The sequence below is a fragment of the Coregonus lavaretus genome (assembly GCF_964263955.1).
Source record: "Coregonus lavaretus genome assembly, contig: HAP1_SCAFFOLD_6105, whole genome shotgun sequence".
In the NCBI taxonomy this organism is placed as follows: domain Eukaryota; kingdom Metazoa; phylum Chordata; class Actinopteri; order Salmoniformes; family Salmonidae; genus Coregonus; species Coregonus lavaretus.
Genome location: NW_028161971.1, coordinates 9,443 through 30,000, shown reverse-complemented (window position 1 = coordinate 30,000; position 20,558 = coordinate 9,443). Strand labels below are relative to the sequence as shown.

The 20,558-nt window shown below is 48.4% G+C and overlaps 1 protein-coding gene across 1 annotated transcript in view; it reads right to left on the bottom strand.

The window, feature by feature from the left end:
• LOC311119793 (N-terminal EF-hand calcium-binding protein 1-like) overlaps nucleotides 1–17,293 on the bottom strand; it is a gene marked incomplete at both ends in the record, with an annotated part of 18,260 nt that extends 967 nt beyond the window's left edge. Inside the window, 3 exons of the mRNA XM_084194446.1 lie at nucleotides 3,830–3,906; nucleotides 7,759–7,880; nucleotides 17,157–17,293. Coding sequence (XP_084050572.1) covers nucleotides 3,830–3,906; nucleotides 7,759–7,880; nucleotides 17,157–17,293 — 336 coding nt within the window. The remainder of the gene's footprint in view (nucleotides 1–3,829; nucleotides 3,907–7,758; nucleotides 7,881–17,156) is intronic.
• Between the last annotated feature and the right edge of the window lie 3,265 nt (nucleotides 17,294–20,558).

The following is a 20,558-nucleotide window of genomic DNA, read 5'->3' as shown; positions in this document are numbered from 1 at the left end:
CTGTTGGCTGTAGTCAGAGCCCTGACAGTGTGGAGGCACTAGCTCGAGGGGGTGAAACACCCTTTCCTCGTCTGGATGGACCACTGTAACCTGGAGTACATCCAGGCAGGGAGGAGGATGAACCCTCGCCAGGCCAGGTGGGCCCTATTCTTCACCCGGTTTGAGTTTACTCTGTCATACATCCCGGGTACGAAGAACGTGAAGGCAGACGCACTGTCACGACTGTACGACACAGAGGACAGGCCCAGAGACAACACCCCCATACTCCCAGCCTCCTGCATTGTGGCGCTGGTAGTATGGGCGATGGACGCGGACATAGAGCGGGCGGTACGCACAGAGCCATCTCCACCTCAGTGTCCAGCTGGGCTGCAGTACGTGCCGTCTCTTGTCGGTGACCTTCTGATCTATTGGGCACACACGTCACCCTCCTCTGGTCACCCAGGTATCGGTCGTACAGTGCGCTGCCTGACCGGAAAGTACTGGTGGCCTACCTTGGCTAAGGACGTGAGGGTGTATGTCTCCTCCTGCTCGGTGTGCGCCCAGAGTAAGGCACCTAGGCACCTCCCAGCGGGTAAGTTACAACCCTTACCAGTTCCACAACGACCATGGTCCCACCTGTGTATTGACTTTCTCACTGATCTTCCCCTCTCTCAGGGTAACACCACCATCCTGGTCGTTGTGGACCGCTTCTCTAAAGCCTACCGCCTCCTTCCTCTGCCCGGTCTCCCCACGGCTCTGCAAACTGCGGAGGCGCTGTTTACACACATCTTCCGGCACTACGGGGTGCCAGAGGACATAGTGTCTGACCGTGGTCCCCAGTTCACATCCAGGGTCTGGAAGGCGTTCATGGAACGTCTGGGGGTCTCGGTCAGCTCTGGTTTCCACCCCGAGTCTAATGGGCAGGTGAATCAGGATGTGGGTAGGTTCCTGCGGTCCTACTGCCAGGACCGGCCGGGGGACGGTCCTGTTCTTGGCATGGTGGTCGGTGTTCTTGCCATGGGCCGAATATGCCCAGAATCCGAGCCAGACCGAAGCTCCTGTGGTGGATGACTGGTTTCGGCGCACGGAGGAGATGTGGAACGCTAATCACGTTCACCTCCAGCGCGCCGTGCGTCGCCAGAAGGATGATGGAGGGAATATAACCAGACAGAGTGGATGATGGAGGGAATATAACCAGACAGAGTGGATGATGGAGGGAATATAACCAGACAGAGTGGATGATGGAGGGAATATAACCAGACAGAGTGGATGATGGAGGGAATATAACCAGACAGAGTGGATGATGGAGGGAATATAACCAGACAGAGTGGATGATGGAGGAATATAACCAGACAGAGTGGATGATGGAGGGAATATAACCAGACAGAGTGGATGATGGAGGAATATAACCAGACAGAGTGGATGATGGAGGAATATAACCAGACAGAGTGGATGATGGAGGGAATATAACCAGACAGAGTGGATGATGGAGGGAATATAACCAGACAGAGTGGATGATGGAGGGAATATAACCAGACAGAGTGGATGATGGAGGGAATATAACCAGACAGAGTGGATGATGGAGGGAATATAACCAGACAGAGTGGATGATGGAGGGAATATAACCAGACAGAGTGGATGATGGAGGGAATATAACCAGACAGAGTGGATGATGGAGGGAATATAACCAGACAGAGTGGATGATGGAGGAATATAACCAGACAGAGTGGATGATGGAGGGAATATAACCAGACAGAGTGGATGATGGAGGGAATATAACCAGACAGAGTGGATGATGGAGGAATATAACCAGACAGAGTGGATGATGGAGGGAATATAACCAGACAGAGTGGATGATGGAGGGAATATAACCAGACAGAGTGGATGATGGAGGAATATAACCAGACAGAGTGGATGATGGAGGAATATAACCAGACAGAGTGGATGATGGAGGGAATATAACCAGACAGAGTGGATGATGGAGGAATATAACCAAACAGAGTGGATGATGGAGGAATATAACCAGACAGAGTGGATGATGGAGGGAATATAACCAGACAGAGTGGATGATGGAGGGAATATAACCAGACAGAGTGGATGATGGAGGGAATATAACCAGACAGAGTGGATGATGGAGGAATATAACCAGACAGAGTGGATGATGGAGGAATATAACCAGACAGAGTGGATGATGGAGGGAATATAACCAGACAGAGTGGATGATGGAGGGAATATAACCAGACAGAGTGGATGATGGAGGAATATAACCAGACAGAGTAGATGATGGAGGAATATAACCAGACAGAGTGGATGATGGAGGGAATATAACCAGACAGAGTGGATGATGGAGGAATATAACCAGACAGAGTGGATGATGGAGGAATATAACCAGACAGAGTGGATGATGGAGGGAATATAACCAGACAGAGTGGATGATGGAGGGAATATAACCAGACAGAGTGGATGATGGAGGAATATAACCAGACAGAGTGGATGATGGAGGGAATATAACCAGACAGAGTGGATGATGGAGGGAATATAACCAGACAGAGTGGATGATGGAGGAATATAACCAGACAGAGTGGATGATGGAGGAATATAACCAGACAGAGTGGATGATGGAGGGAATATAACCAGACAGAGTGGATGATGGAGGGAATATAACCAGACAGAGTGGATGATGGAGGGAATATAACCAGACAGAGTGGATGATGGAGGGAATATAACCAGACAGAGTGGATGATGGAGGGAATATAACCAGACAGAGTGGATGATGGAGGGAATATAACCAGACAGAGTGGATGATGGAGGGAATATAACCAGACAGAGTGGATGATGGAGGAATATAACCAGACAGAGTGGATGATGGAGGGAATATAACCAGACAGAGTGGATGATGGAGGGAATATAACCAGACAGAGTGGATGATGGAGGGAATATAACCAGACAGAGTGGATGATGGAGGGAATATAACCAGACAGAGTGGATGATGGAGGGAATATAACCAGACAGAGTGGATGATGGAGGGAATATAACCAGACAGAGTGGATGATGGAGGGAATATAACCAGACAGAGTGGATGATGGAGGAATATAACCAGACAGAGTGGATGATGGAGGGAATATAACCAGACAGAGTGGATGATGGAGGAATATAACCAGACAGAGTGGATGATGGAGGAATATAACCAGACAGAGTGGATGATGGAGGGAATATAACCAGACAGAGTGGATGATGGAGGGAATATAACCAGACAGAGTGGATGATGGAGGGAATATAACCAGACAGAGTGGATGATGGAGGGAATATAACCAGACAGAGTGGATGATGGAGGGAATATAACCAGACAGAGTGGATGATGGAGGGAATATAACCAGACAGAGTGGATGATGGAGGAATATAACCAGACAGAGTGGATGATGGAGGAATATAACCAGACAGAGTGGATGATGGAGGGAATATAACCAGACAGAGTGGATGATGGAGGAATATAACCAGACAGAGTGGATGATGGAGGAATATAACCAGACAGAGTGGATGATGGAGGGAATATAACCAGACAGAGTGGATGATGGAGGAATATAACCAGACAGAGTGGATGATGGAGGGAATATAACCAGACAGAGTGGATGATGGAGGGAATATAACCAGACAGAGTGGATGATGGAGGAATATAACCAGACAGAGTGGATGATGGAGGAATATAACCAGACAGAGTGGATGATGGAGGGAATATAACCAGACAGAGTGGATGATGGAGGAATATAACCAGACAGAGTGGATGATGGAGGAATATAACCAGACAGAGTGGATGATGGAGGGAATAGGGTTCTATATATTTTCCATGTACCTTTTTCTCTAGCCGGTCGATAAGCTTCTGGAGTCGGTTGACCTGAGTCATCCATTGGTTGTCCTCCTCATACACACCTGGCAGATTGGGAGCAGAACACACCCACAATGCATTGGCACATTTCCTCTGTCCTGGGGTAATCGAATGTAACTCAACTCAGTCAGAATAGAATAGTGCTGCTTAGGCTGTGTGTTTGTGTTCGTGCATGTGTGTGCATACTCTAAATCTCTGGGCCATTGACATCCAATGACTTGATGCAGATAGATACAGCTTCTATTTTAGTTTGAAACACTAGTTCTAAAATGCCTTTTTAAAACATACAGTATACCAGTCATACTGAGTCACCAGCTGGGGCCACAGTATACCAGTCATACTGAGTCACCAGCTGGTCCCACAGTATACCAGTCATACTGAGTCACCAGCTGGTCCTACAGTATACCAGTCATACTGAGTCACCAGCTGGTCCTACAGTATACCAGTCATACTGAGTCACCAGCTGGTCCTACAGTATACCAGTCATACTGAGTCACCAGCTGGTCCTACAGTATACCAGTCAGACTGAGTCACCAGCTGGTCCTACAGTATACCAGTCATACTGAGTCACCAGCTGGTCCTACAGTATACCTGTCATACTGAGTCACCAGCTGGTCCTACAGTATACCAGTCATACTGAGTCACCAGCTGGTCCTACAGTATACCAGTCATACTGAGTCACCAGCTGGTCCTACAGTATACCAGTCATACTGAGTCACCAGCTGGTCCTACAGTATACCAGTCAGACTGAGTCACCAGCTGGTCCTACAGTATACCAGTCATACTGAGTCACCAGCTGGTCCTACAGTATACCAGTCAGACTGAGTCACCAGCTGGTCCTACAGTATACCAGTCAGACTGAGTCACCAGCTGGTCCTACAGTATACCAGTCATACTGAGTCACCAGCTGGTCCTACAGTATACCAGTCATACTGAGTCACCAGCTGGTCCTACAGTATACCAGTCAGACTGAGTCACCAGCTGGTCCTACAGTATACCAGTCAGACTGAGTCACCAGCTGGTCCTACAGTATACCAGTCATACTGAGTCACCAGCTGGTCCTACAGTATACCAGTCATACTGAGTCACCAGCTGCTCCTACAGTATACCAGTCATACTGAGTCACCAGCTGGTCCTACAGTATACCAGTCAGACTGAGTCACCAGCTGGTCCTACAGTATACCAGTCATACTGAGTCACCAGCTGGTCCTACAGTATACCAGTCATACTGAGTCACCAGCTGGTCCTACAGTATACCAGTCATACTGAGTCACCAGCTGGTCCTACAGTATACCAGTCATACTGAGTCACCAGCTGGTCCTACAGTATACAAGTCAGACTGAGTCACCAGCTGGTCCTACAGTATACCAGTCATACTGAGTCACCAGCTGGTCCTACAGTATACCAGTCATACTGAGTCACCAGCTGGTCCTACAGTATACCAGTCATACTGAGTCACCAGCTGGTCCTACAGTACACTAGTCAGACTGAGTCACCAGCTGGTCCTACAGTATACCAGTCATACTGAGTCACCAGCTGGTCCTACAGTATACCAGTCATACTGAGTCACCAGCTGGTCCTACAGTACACCAGTCAGACTGAGTCACCAGCTGGTCCTACAGTATACCAGTCATACTGAGTCACCAGCTGGTCCTACAGTATACCAGTCATACTGAGTCACCAGCTGGTCCTACAGTATACCAGTCAGACTGAGTCACCAGCTGGTCCTACAGTATACCAGTCAGACTGAGTCACCAGCTGGTCCTACAGTATACCAGTCATACTGAGTCACCAGCTGGTCCTACAGTATACCAGTCATACTGAGTCACCAGCTGGTCCTACAGTATACCAGTCATACTGAGTCACCAGCTGGTCCTACAGTATACCAGTCAGACTGAGTCACCAGCTGGTCCTACAGTATACCAGTCATACTGAGTCACCAGCTGGTCCTACAGTATACCAGTCATACTGAGTCACCAGCTGGTCTTACAGTATACCAGTCATACTGAGTCACCAGCTGGTCCTACAGTATACCAGTCATACTGAGTCACCAGCTGGTCCTACAGTATACCAGTCAGACTGAGTCACCAGCTGGTCCTACAGTATACCAGTCAGACTGAGTCACCAGCTGGTCCTACAGTATACCAGTCATACTGAGTCACCAGCTGGTCCTACAGTATACCAGTCATACTGAGTCACCAGCTTGTCCTACAGTATACCAGTCAGACTGAGTCACCAGCTGGTCCTACAGTATACCAGTCATACTGAGTCACCAGCTGGTCTTACAGTATACCAGTCATACTGAGTCACCAGCTGGTCCTACAGTATACCAGTCATACTGAGTCACCAGCTGGTCCTACAGTATACCAGTCAGACTGAGTCACCAGCTGGTCCTACAGTATACCAGTCAGACTGAGTCACCAGCTGGTCCTACAGTATACCAGTCATACTGAGTCACCAGCTGGTCCTACAGTATACCAGTCATACTGAGTCACCAGCTTGTCCTACAGTATACCAGTCAGACTGAGTCACCAGCTGGTCCTACAGTATACCAGTCATACTGAGTCACCAGCTGGTCCTACAGTATACCAGTCATACTGAGTCACCAGCTGGTCCTACAGTATACCAGTCAGACTGAGTCACCAGCTGGTCCTACAGTATACCAGTCAGACTGAGTCACCAGCTGGTCCCACAGTATACCAGTCATACTGAGTCACCAGCTGGTCCTACAGTATACCAGTCAGACTGAGTCACCAGCTGGTCCTACAGTATACCAGTCATACTGAGTCACCAGCTGGTCCTACAGTATACCAGTCATACTGAGTCACCAGCTGGTCCTACAGTATACCAGTCAGACTGAGTCACCAGCTGGTCCTACAGTATACCAGTCATACTGAGTCACCAGCTGGTCCTACAGTATACCAGTCATACTGAGTCACCAGCTGGTCCTACAGTATACCAGTCAGACTGAGTCACCAGCTGGTCCTACAGTATACCAGTCATACTGAGTCACCAGCTGGTCCTACAGTATACCAGTCATACTGAGTCACCAGCTGGTCCTAGAGTATACCAGTCATACTGAGTCACCAGCTGGTCCTACAGTATACCAGTCATACTGAGTCACCAGCTGGTCCTACAGTATACCAGTCAGACTGAGTCACCTGCTGGTCCTACAGTATACCAGTCATACTGAGTCACCAGCTGGTCCTACAGTATACCAGTCATACTGAGTCACCAGCTGGTCCTACAGTATACCAGTCAGACTGAGTCACCAGCTGGTCCTACAGTATACCAGTCATACTGAGTCACCAGCTGGTCCTACAGTATACCAGTCATACTGAGTCACCAGCTGGTCCTAGAGTATACCAGTCATACTGAGTCACCAGCTGGTCCTACAGTATACCAGTCATACTGAGTCACCAGCTGGTCCTACAGTATACAAGTCATACTGAGTCACCAGCTGGTCCTACAGTATACCAGTCATACTGAGTCACCAGCTGGTCCTACAGTATACCAGTCATACTGAGTCACCAGCTGGTCCTACAGTATACCAGTCATACTGAGTCACCAGCTGGTCCTACAGTATACCAGTCAGACTGAGTCACCAGCTGGTCCTACAGTATACCAGTCAGACTGAGTCACCAGCTGGTCCTACAGTATACCAGTCATACTGAGTCACCAGCTGGTCCTACAGTATACCAGTCATACTGAGTCACCAGCTGGTCCTACAGTATACCAGTCAGACTGAGTCACAGACTGTGTGTGTGTGTGTGTGTGTGTGTGTGTGTGTGTGTGTGTGTGTGTGTGTGTGTGTGTGTGTGTGTGTGTGTGTGTGTGTGTGTGTGTGTGTGTGTGTGTGAGTGTGCGCATGCTTGCGGGCGGGCGTTTATGTGTACCTGAGTTGACCAGGCTGAGTAGAGGGTTGTTGGGAGACAGACTGTTATTCCTTTGAAGCCTTCGATTGGATCTTCTCCCTGACCACTGGATGGAGAGCGCCTCAGGCTTCACTGGGCCTTGTCTGGGGAACACACACAGGGAGACAGGTCAGGAATGTGTGGAAATGACCCCAACCTTTCCCTGATACGACCCACAGGCTTTCAGTATAGCCCCCAATGACCCCAACCTTTCCCTGATACCACCCACAGGCTTTCAGTATAGAACCCAATGACCCCAACCTTTCCCTGATACCACCCATAGGCCTGATGCACACACACACACACAGCTCTCAGCTGTCTACGACATCATGGGAGGTGAAGGCATAACAGCCCTGGATTAACACTGCCAAAGGGAACAGCCCTGGATTAACACTGCCAAAGTGAACAGCCCTGGATTAACACTGCCAAAGGGAACAGCCCTGGATTAACACTGCCAAAGGGAACAGCCCTGGATTAACACTGCCAAAGGGAACAGCCCTGGATTAACACTGCCAAAGGGAACAGCCCTGGATTAACACTACAAAGGGAACAGCCCTGGATTAACACTACAAAGGGAACAGCCCTGGATTAACACTGCCAAAGGGAACAGCCATGGTTTAACACTGCCAAAGGGAACAGCCCTGGATTAACACTGCCAAAGGGAACAGCCCTGGATTAACACTACAAAGGGAACAGCCCTGGATTAACACTGCCAAAGGGAACATCCATGGTTTAACACTGCCAAAGGGACCAGCCCTGGATTAACACTGCCAAAGAGAACAGCCCTGGATTAACACTGCCAAAGGGAACAGCCCTGGATTAACACTGCCAAAGGGAACAGCCCTGGATTAACACTGCCAAAGGGAACAGCCCTGGATTAACACTACAAAGGGAACAGCCCTGGATTAACACTGCCAAAGGGAACAGCCCTGGATTAACACTACAAAGGGAACAGCCCTGGATTAACACTGCCAAAGGGAACAGCCATGGTTTAACACTGCCAAAGGGAACAGCCCTGGATTAACACTGCCAAAGGGAACAGCCCTGGATTAACACTACAAAGGGAACAGCCCTGGATTAACACTGCCAAAGGGAACATCCATGGTTTAACACTGCCAAAGGGACCAGCCCTGGATTAACACTGCCAAAGGGAACAGCCCTGGATTAACACTGCCAAAGGGAACAGCCCTGGATTAACACTGCCAAAGGGAACAGCCCGGATTAACACTGCCAAAGGGAACAAAGGAAATAGTATTTTGGTGGGGAGGGATGGGATAGGGAGGAAGAGAGAGTGTCATAAATACATAATGTTACATCATGATGCTCTTTGGCTCTATAAGAGACCCGCCTCTGACGACAGATAGACTGTGATTGGAAAGGTCACTCCGACGGAAGACTGTGATTGGAGGGGTCACTCCGACGGAAGACTGTGATTGGAAGGGTCACTCCGACGGAAGACTGTGATTGGAGGGACACTCTGACAGAAGACTGTGATTGGACGCTCTCCCTGCACACAACATGTCCCTGGCCAATTACGTTTTCTGAGATGAGTCTCTAGAAGCACAGGGCTGAGACCCTAGCTACGTCCCAAATGGCACCCTATTCCCTATATAGTTTTGACAAGTTCCCATATAGAGAATACGGTGCCATTTGAGACGCAGCTAGGGTCTCAGCCACCTGGCTAACTAACTATGCTCAACCCAACCAGCAGTAAAAACATCCTCAATTGATTGGACATGGTTTGGAAAGGCACACACCTGTCAATATAGGGTCCCACAGTTGACAGTGCATGTCAGAGCAAAAACCAAGCCATGAGGTCGAAGGAATTGTCCGTAGAGCTCCAAGACTGGATTGTGTCGAGGCACAGATCTGGGGAAGGGTACCAAAAACTTTTTGCAGCATTGAAGGTCCCCAAGAACACAGTGGCCTCTATCATTCTTACATGGAAGAAGTTTGGAACCACCAAGACTCTTCCTAGAGCTGGCCGCCCGGCCAAACTGAGCAATCGGGGGAGAAGGGCCTTGGTCAGGGACAACCATCTCTGAAGAACTCCATCAATCAGGCCTTTATGGTAGAGTGGCCATACAGAAGCCACTCCTCAGTAAAAGGCACATGACAGCCCGCCTGGAGTTTGCCAAAAGGCACTTAAAGGACTCTCAGACCATGAGAAACAAGATTCTCTGGTCTGATGAAACCAAGATTGAACTCTTTGGCCTGAATGCCAAGTGTGACGTCTAGAGGAAACCTGGCACCATCCCTACGGTGAAGCAGGGTGTTGGAAGCATCATGCTGTGTAGATGTTTTTCAGCGGAAGACTGGGAGACTAGGTTAGGTTAAGGCTAGGCTAGGTTAAGGCTAGGTTAGGTTAAGACTAGGTTAGGTTAAGACTAGGTTAGGTTAAGGCTAGGTTAGGTTAAGGTTAGGTAAGGTTAAGGCTAGGTTAGGTTAAGGCTAGGTTAGGTTAAGACTAGGTTAGGTTAAGGCTAGGTTAAGTTAAGGCTAGGTTAGGTTAAGACTAGGCTAGGTTAAGGCTAGGTAAGGTTAAGGCTAGGTTAGGTTAAGGTTAGGTTAAGACTAGGTAAGGTTAAGGCTAGGTTAGGATAAGGCTAGGTTAGTTTAAGACTAGGTTAAGACTAGGTTAGGTTAAGGCTAGGTTAGATTAAGACTAGGCTAGGTTAAGGCTAGGTAAGGTTAAGATTAGGTCCGGTTAAGGCTAGGTTAGGTTAAGACTAGGTTAGGTTAAGGCTAGGTTAGGTTAAGACTAGGTTAGGTTAAGGCTAGGTTAAGACTAGGTTAGGTTAAGGATAGGTTAAGACTAGGTTAGGTTAAGGCTAGTTTAAGACTAGGTTGGGTTAAGGCTAGGTTAGGTTAAGGCTAGGTTAAGGCTAGGTTAGGTTAGGTTAGGTTAAGGTTAGGTTAAGGCTAGGTTCGGTTTAGGATAGGTTAGGTTAAGGTTAAGACTAGGTTAGGTTAAGACTAGGTTAGGTTAAGGCTAGGTTAAGACTAGGTTAGGTTAAGGATACGTTAAGACTAGGTTAGGTTAAGGCTAGGCTAAGTTAAGGCTAGGTTAGGTTAAGGGTAGGTTAGGTTAAGGCTAGGTTAAGGCTAGGTTAGGTTAAGGTAGGTTAGGTTAGGTTAGGTTAAGGTTAGGTTAAGGCTAGGTTCAGTTTAGGCTAGGTTAGGTTAAGACTAGGCTAGGTTAAGGCTAGGTTAGGTTGAGACTAGGTTAGGTTAGGTTAAGGCAAGGTTAAGGTTAGGTTAAGGTTAAGACTAGGTTAGGTTAAGACTAGGCTAGGTTAAGGCTAGGTTAGGTTAAGGCTAGGTTAGGTTAAGGCTAGGTTAGGTTAAGATTAGGTCCGGTTAGGGCTAGGTTAGGTTAAGACTAGGTTAGGTTAAGAATAGGTTAGGTTAAGGCTAGGTTAGGTTAAGGCTAGGTTAGGTTAAGGTTAGGTTAGGTTAAGGCTAGGTTAGGTTAAGAATAGGTTAGGTTAAGGCTAGGTTAGGTTAAGGCTAGGTTAGGTTAAGGCTAGGTTAGGTTAAGACTAGGTTAGGCTAAGGCTAGGTTAGGTTAAGGATAGGTTAGGTTAAGGCTAGGTTAGGTTAAGACTAGGTTAGGCTAAGGCTAGGTTAGGTTAAGGCTAGGTAAAGACTAGGTTAGGTTAAGACTAGGTTCAGTTAAGGCTAGGTTAAGGCTAGGTTAGGTTAAGGCTAGGTTAGTATAAGGCTAGGTTAAGGCTAGGATAGGTTGGGTTGGGTTGAGACTAGGTTAGGTTAGGTTAAGGCAAGGTTAAGGTTAGGTTAAGGCTAGCTTAAGACTAGGTTAGGTTAAGGCTAGGTTAGGTTAAGGCTATGTTAAGGCTAGGTTAGGTTAAGGCTAGGTTAGGTTAAGACTAGGTTAGGTTAAGACTAGGTTAGGTTAAGGCTAGGTTAGGTTAAGGCTAGGTTAGGTTAAGACTAGGTTAGGTTAAGACTAGGTTCGGTTAAGGCTAGTTTAAGGCTAGGTTAGGTTAAGGCTAGGTTAGGTTAAGGCTAGGTTAGGTTAAGACTGGGTTCGGTTAAGGCTAGGTTAGGTTAAGGCTAGGTTAAGACTAGGATCGGTTAAGGCTAGGTTAGGTTAAGGCTAGTTTAAGGCTAGGTTAGGTTAAGACTAGATTCGGTTAAGGCTAGGTTAGGTTAAGGCTAAGTTAGGTTAGGTTAAGGCTAGGTTAGGTTAAGGCTAGGTTAGGTTAAGGCTAGGTTAGGTTCAGTTTAGGTTAAGGTTAGGTTCAGACTAGGTTAGGTTAAGACTAGGTTCAGTTAAGGTTCGTTAGGTTAAGGCTAGGTTAAGACTAGGTTAGGTTAAGACTAGGTTCGGTTAAGGCTAGGTTAGGTTAATGCTAGGTTAGGTTAAGACTACGTTAAGACTAGGTTAGGTTAAGACCAGGCTAAATAAGGCTAGGTTAGGTTAAGGCTAGATTAGGTTAAGGCTAGGTTAGGTTAAGGCTAGGTTAGGTTATGTTAAGGCTAGGTTAGGTTACGACTAGGTTAGGTTAAGGCTAGGTTAGGTTAAGGCTAGGTTAGGTTAGGTCAAGGCTAGGTTAGGTTAGGTTATGTTAAGGATAGGTTAGGTTAAGACTATGTTAGGTTAAGGCTAGGTTAGGTTAGGTCAAGGCTAGGTTAGGTTATGTTAAGGCTAAGTTAGGTTAAGACTAGGTTAGGTTAAGGCTAGGTTAGGTTATGTTAAGGCTAGGTTAGGTTAAGACTAGGTTAGGTTAAGGTTAGGTTAGGTCAAGGCTAGGTTAGGTTATGTTAAGGCTAAGTTAGTTTAAGACTAGGTTAGGTTAAGGCTAGGTTAGGTTATGTTAAGGCTAGGTTAGGTTTAAGACTATGTTAGGTTAAGACTAGGTTAGGTTAAGGCTAGGTTAGGTTAAAACTAGGTTCTATAGTTCGGTCCTGGTTCGGCATGATATGATGCATTGATTCGGCCCCCTGGTTGTTTGTATGACTCTGCTGTGCTGGCTGCATAAACTATGGTCATCATCATGTGACATACAATATGTACACTAAACAGCATTTAAATATGTGAATGCATGTGAATATGTGAATATATTTGAATATATGCCTGTAAATGGACATTTCCTGACTGCTGATGAGGCAGTCTTCAAAGGAAACATTGCAGGTCCCATAGGAAGGGCATTGGTCCTGTCTTTGAGGACTTTAGTCATTTCAGCAGAGAAATAATGTTTCCACTGGCCTCAGTCATAACAGTCTGTCTCCTACCATACTACATGACAGAAGCTTTCCGTCTGAATGGTAGAGGTCCATAGAGGTCACCCCCCACTTTGGTCACCTGAGTGGCCTTCATCCTTTCATCCTGCAGCCAGACTCACAAATGCACGCGCGCACACACACACACACACACACACACACACACACACACACACACACACACACACACACACACACACACACACACACTAACACACACACACACACACACACACACACACACACACACACACACACACACACACACTCACACACTCACACACACACTCACACGTACGCACTCACATACGTACAGGCACACACGCACCCACGCACCCACGCACCCAACTCCACAGTGAACCTGGCTAGAGACATCAGACAGAATATAAAATGGGATGTCTCAATCTGCCTCAGAGATCAGCTACTTTAAACACATCAGAGATTGAGATAGAGTTCATCTACCTGCTGAGGTGATGCTTTGCTACTAAATTCTCTATTTGGAGCAAATTGGGATTCCAGCTACAGAATTTCTCCACGCACAAAACCTGCCAAGAGAAACCCATTCAGCTGTATAAGACAACTAACAATAGGCTGATCATGAACACAGAGACAGAGCAGTGTACTCTAAGAGCCTTGACAGACATAACAAAGTTGTTATATCTGGAGTGGTGTTTAAAGATGGCTGCTGGACTGGGACTCAGGGACTGGGATTCAGGAACTGGGATTCAGGGACTGGGATTCAGGGACTGGGACTCAGGGACTGGGATTCAGGGACTGGGACTCAGGGACTGGGACTCAGGGACTGGGATTCAGGGACTGGGATTCAGGGACTGGGACTCGGGGACTGGGACTCAGGGACTGGGATTCAGGGACTGGGATTCAGGGACTGGGATTTAAGGACTGGGACTCAGGGACTGGGATTCAGGGACTGGGACTCAGGGACTGGGATTCAGGGACTGGGACTCTGGGATTCAGGGACTGGGACTCAGGGACTGGGACTCTGGGATTCAGGGACTGGGACTCAGGGACTGGGATTCAGGGACTGGGACTCAGGGACTGGGATTCAGGGATTCAGGGACTGGGACTCAGGGACTGGGATTCAGGGACTGGGACTCAGGGACTGGGATTCAGGGACTGGGATTCAGTGACTGGGACTCAGGGACTGGGATTCAGGGACTGGGACTCAGGGACTGGGATTCAGGGACTGGGATTCAGGGACTGGGACTCGGGGACTGGGACTCAGGGACTGGGATTCAGGGACTGGGACTCAGGGACTGGGACTCAGGGACTGGGATTCAGGGACTGGGACTCAGGGACTGGGAATCAGGGACTGGGATTCAGGGACTGGGACTCAGGGACTGGGACTCTGGGATTCAGGGACTGGGACTCAGGGACTGGGACTCTGGGATTCAGGGACTGGGACTCAGGGACTGGGATTCAGGGACTGGGACTCATGGACTGGGATTCAGGGATTCAGGGACTGGGACTCAGGGACTGGGATTCAGGAACTGGGATTCAGGGACTGGGATTCAGGGACTGGGACTCAGGGACTGGGATTCAGGGACTGGGACTCAGGGACTGGGACTCAGGGACTGGGATTCAGGGACTGGGATTCAGGGACTGGGACTCGGGGACTGGGACTCAGGGACTGGGATTCAGGGACTGGGATTCAGGGACTGGGATTTAAGGACTGGGACTCAGGGACTGGGATTCAGGGACTGGGACTCAGGGACTGGGATTCAGGGACTGGGACTCAGGGACTGGGACTCTGGGATTCAGGGACTGGGACTCAGGGACTGGGACTCTGGGATTCAGGGACTGGGACTCAGGGACTGGGATTCAGGGACTGGGACTCAGGGACTGGGATTCAGGGATTCAGGGACTGGGACTCAGGGACTGGGATTCAGGGACTGGGACTCAGGGACTGGGATTCAGGGACTGGGATTCAGTGACTGGGACTCAGGGACTGGGATTCAGGGACTGGGACTCAGGGACTGGGATTCAGGGACTGGGATTCAGGGACTGGGACTCGGGGACTGGGACTCAGGGACTGGGATTCAGGGACTGGGATTCAGGGACTGGGACTCAGGGACTGGGATTCAGGGACTGGGACTCAGGGACTGGGAATCAGGGACTGGGATTCAGGGACTGGGACTCAGGGACTGGGACTCTGGGATTCAGGGACTGGGACTCAGGGACTGGGACTCTGGGATTCAGGGACTGGGACTCAGGGACTGGGATTCAGGGACTGGGACTCATGGACTGGGATTCAGGGATTCAGGGACTGGGACTCAGGGACTGGGATTCAGGGACTGGGACTCTGGGATTCAGGGACTGGGATTCAGGGACTGGGACTCAGGGACTGGGATTCAGGGATTCAGGGTCTGGGATTCAGGGACTGGGATTCAGGGAATGGGATTCAGGGACTGGGATTCAGGGACTGGGACTCAGGGACTGGGACTCAGGGACTGGGACTCAGGGACTGGGATTCAGGGACTGGGACTCTGGGATTCAGGGACTGGGATTCAGGGACTGGGACTCTGGGATTCAGGGACTGGGACTCAGGGACTGGGACTCAGGGACTGGGACTCTGAGATGACTTATGAGAGATTGGACAGGAGCTGAGAGAGGAAAGAGGAGGGGAGGAGAGGAGAGGTGAAACACAGTTCTGAGGCATGCCATGCAATCACCCAGGTGCTGGAACAGAAACCAGAGCTGTGGCTGCCTGGGTTCTCCAGGTGCTGGAACAGAAACCAGAGCTGTGGCTGCCTGGGTTCTACAGGTGCTGGAACAGAAACCAGAGCTGTGGCTGCCTGGGTTCTCCAGGTGCTGGAACAGAAACCAGAGCTGTGGCTGCCTGGGTTCTCCATTCTGATTCAGAACGTTGTGAGTGTTCTAAAAAGGAGCCACTGCTTCCCATGGCACGGACAGAGCTGACCTCCGACCTCCATTCAGACTGTTACTAATGACCCCAGAGGCATGCTACACAGAGCCAGCTAATCCGACTGCTAAAACACACACATTACCCAACACAGGGGTAGGTAATATAACACATTACCCACCACAGGGGTAGGTAATATAACACATTACCCAACACAGGGGTAGGTAATATAACACATTACCCAACACAGGGGTAGGTAATATAACACATTACCCAACATAGGGGTAGGTAATATAACACATTACCCAACATAGGGGTAGGTAATATAACACATTACCCAACACAGGGGTAGGTAATATAACACATTACCCAACATAGGGGTAGGTAATATAACACATTACCCAACATAGGGGTAGGTAATATAACACATTACCCAACACAGGGGTAGGTAATATAACACATTACCCAACACAGGGGTAGGTAATATAACACATTACCCAACACAGGGGTAGGTAATATAACACATTACCCAACACATGGGCGGCGCACAATTGGCCCAGCGTCGTCCAGGGTAGGGGAGGGAATGGCCGGCAGGGATGTAGCTCAGTTGATAGAGCATGGCGTTTGCAACGCCAGGGTTGTGGGTTCGTTTCCCACGGGGGGCCAGTATAATTTTTTTTATATATGTATTCACTAACTGTAAGTCGCTCTGGATAAGAGCGTCTGCTAAATGACTAAAATGTAAATGTAAATGTAATATAACACATTACCCAACATAGGGGTAGGTAATATAACACAAAGCAACTTAAAGTCATGCATGCATCCACGTGCCATGCTTTACCAACTGAGCTATACAGGACCAAACACACAACACACAACACACAACACACAACACACAACACACAACACACACATACTAATTGCGTAGGCACAGACATAAATCAGCAGTCCCCTCAGAGGATTGTCTGGATGGAGAACACTCATCACTCATCACGTGTACTGACTGAAGAGAACAGGAGAGGAGAGGAGAGGAGAGGAGAGGAGGGAGAGGAGAGGAGAGGAGAGGAGAGGAGAGGAGAGGAGAGGAGAGGAGAGGAGAGGAGCGGAGAGGAGAGGAGAGGAGAGGAGAGGAGAGGAGAGGAGAGGAGAGGAGAGGAGAGGAGAGGAGAGGAGAGGAGAGGAGAGGAGAGGAGAGGAGAGGAGAGGAGAGGAGAGGAGAGGAGAGGAGAGGAGAGGAGAGGAGATGACTTGCCTCTCCTGGCGGGTCTGTTCGGCCGTGGTCTCCATGGCACATTCCAGGGAGCTCTGCAGCGAGTGGAGCTGATTGGTTGTCTCTTTCAACAGGAAGCGTGTCACAAACTGCTCCAGGTGTGTGGCTTCCTGGTAGTCCTGGAGGAGAGAGGAACCAACCCTAGACAGTAGACCCTATTGGGCTTCCTGGTAGTCCTGGAGGAGAGAGGAACCAACCCTAGACAGTAGACCCTAGTGGCTTCCTGGTTGTCCTGGAGGAGAGAGGAACCAACCCTAGACAGTAGACCCTATTGGGCTTCCTGGTAGTCCTGGAGGAGAGAGGAACCAACCCTAGACAGTAGACCCTAGTGGCTTCCTGGTTGTCCTGGAGGAGAGAGGAACCAACCCTAGACAGTAGACCCTAGTGGCTTCCTGGTAGTCCTGGAGGAGAGAGGAACCAACCCTAGACAGTAGACCCTAGTGGCTTCCTGGTAGTCCTGGAGGAGAGAGGAACCAACCCTAGACAGTAGACCCTAGTGGCTTCCTGGTAGTCCTGGAGGAGAGAGGAACCAACCCTAGACAGTAGACCCTATTGGGCTTCCTGGTTGTCCTGGAGGAGAGAGGAACCAACCCTAGACAGTAGACCCTAGTGGCTTCCTGGTAGTCCTGGAGGAGCCATCATCGACTCAGTGGGTTTTGTCCAACATGTCTCTGGACCTACTCACTGCCACAGTCATACTCTGGACCTAGTTTTGTCCCATGGAATAAATGTTGTAGATCTTAATGTTTTTCCACAAAATCCTGGACTATCGGACCACCATTTTATTATGTTTGCAATCGCAACAAATAATCTGCTCAGACCCCAACCAAGGAGCATCAAAAGTCGTGCTATAAATTCTCAGACAACACAAAAATTCCTTGATGCCCTTCCAGACTCCTTCTGCCTAGCCAAGGACGTCAGAGGACAAAAATCAGTTAACCACTTAACTGAGGAACTCAATTTAACCTTGCGCAATACCCTAGATGCAGTTGCACCCCTAAAAACGAAAAACATTTGTCATAAGAAACTAGCTCCCTGGTATACAGAAAATACCCGAGCTTTGAAGCAAGCTTCCAGGAAATTGGAACGGAAATGGCGCCACACCAAACTGGAAGTCTTCCGACTAGCTTGGAAAGACAGTACCGTGCAGTACCGAAGAGCCCTCACTGCTGCTCGATCATCCTACTTTTCCAACTTAATCGAGGAAAATAAGAACAATCCAAAATTTCTTTTTGATACTGTTGCAAAGCTAACTAAAAAGCAGCATTCCCCAAGAGAGGATGGCTTTCACTTCAGCAGTAATAAATTCATGAACTTCTTTGAGGAAAAGATCATGACCATTAGAAAGCAAATTACGGACTCCTCTTTGAATCTGCGTATTCCTCCAGGGCTTAGCTGTCCTGGATCTGCACAGCTCTGCGAGGGCCTGGGATCGGGAGAGACACTTAAGTGTTTTAGTACTATATCTCTTGACACAATGATGAAAATAATCATGGCCTCTAAACCTTCAAGCTGCATACTGGATCCTATTCCTACTAAACTGCTGAAGGAGCTGCTTCCTGTGCTTGGCCCTCCTATGTTGAACATAATAAACAGCTCTCTATCCACCGGATGTGTACCAAACTCACTAAAAGTGGCAGTGATAAAGCCTCTCTTGAAAAAGCCAAACCTTGACCCGGAAAATATAAAAAACTATCGGCCTATATCGAATCTTCCATTCCTCTCAAAAATTTTAGAAAAAGCTGTTGCGCAGCAACTCACTGCCTTTCTGAAGACAAACAATGTATACGAAATGCTTCAGTCTGGTTTTAGACCCCATCATAGCACTGAGACTGCACTTGTGAAGGTGGTAAATGACCTTTTAATGGCGTCAGACCGAGGCTCTGCATCTGTCCTCGTGCTACTAGACCTTAGTGCTGCCTTTGACACCATCGATCACCACATTCTTTTGGAGAGACTGGAAACCCAAATTGGTCTACACGGACAAGTTCTGGCCTGGTTTAGATCTTACCTGTCGGAAAGATATCAGTTTGTCTCTGTGAATGGTCTGTCCTCCGACAAATCAACTGTACATTTCGGTGTTCCTCAAGGTTCCGTTTTAGGACCACTATTGTTTTCACTATATATTTTACCTCTTGGGGATGTTATTCGAAAACATAATGTTAACTTTCACTGCTATGCGGATGACACACAGCTGTACATTTCAATGAAACATGGTGAAGCCCCAAAATTGCCCTCGCTAGAAGCCTGTGTTTCAGACATAAGGAAGTGGATGGCTGAAAACTTTCTACTTTTAAACTCGGACAAAACAGAGATGCTTGTTCTAGGTCCCAAGAAACAAAGAGATCTTCTGTTAAATCTGACAATTCATCTTGATGGTTGTAAAGTCGTCTCAAATAAAACTGTGAAGGACCTCGGCGTTACTCTTGACCCTGATCTCTCTTTTGACGAACATATCAAGACTGTTTCAAGGACAGCTTTTTTCCATCTACGTAACATTGCAAAAATCAGAAATTTCCTGTCCAAAAATGATGCAGAAAAATTAATCCATGCATTTGTTACTTCTAGGTTAGACTACTGCAATGCTCTACTTTCCGGCTACCCGGATAAAGCACTAAATAAACTTCAGTTAGTGCTAAATACGGCTGCTAGAATCCTGACTAGAACCAAGAAATTTGATCATATTACTCCAGTGCTAGCTTCCCTACACTGGCTTCCTGTTAAGGCAAGGGCTGATTTCAAGGTTTTACTGTTAACCTATAAAGCGTTACATGGGCTTGCTCCTACCTATCTTTCCGAGTTGGTCCTGCCGTACATACCAATACGTACGCTACGGTCACAAGACGCAGGCCTCCTAATTGTCCCTAGAATTTCTAAGCAAACAGCGGGAGGCAGGGCTTTCTCCTATAGATCTCCATTTTTATGGAACAGTCTGCCTACCCATGTGAGAGACGCAGACTCGGTCTCAACCTTTAAGTCTTTACTGAAGACTTATCTCTTCAGTAGGTCATATGATTGAGTGTAGTCTGGCCCAGGAGTGTGAAGGTGAACGGAAAGGCTCTGGAGCAACGAACAGCCCTTGCTGTCTCTGCCAGGCCGGTTCCCCTCTCTCCACTGGGGTTCTCTGCCTCTAACCCTGTTACAGGGGCTGAGTCACTGGCTTGCTGGTGCTCTTTCATGCCGTCCCTAGGAGGGGTGCGTCACTTGAGTGGGTTGAGTTACTGACGTGATCTTCCTGTCTGGGTTGGCGCCCCCCCTTGGTTTGTGCTGTGGTGGAGACCTCTGTGGGCTATACTCGGCCTTGTCTCAGGATTGTAAGTTGGTGGTTGAGGATATCCCTCTAGTGGTGCGGGGGCTGTGCTTTGGCAGAGTGGGTGGGGTTAT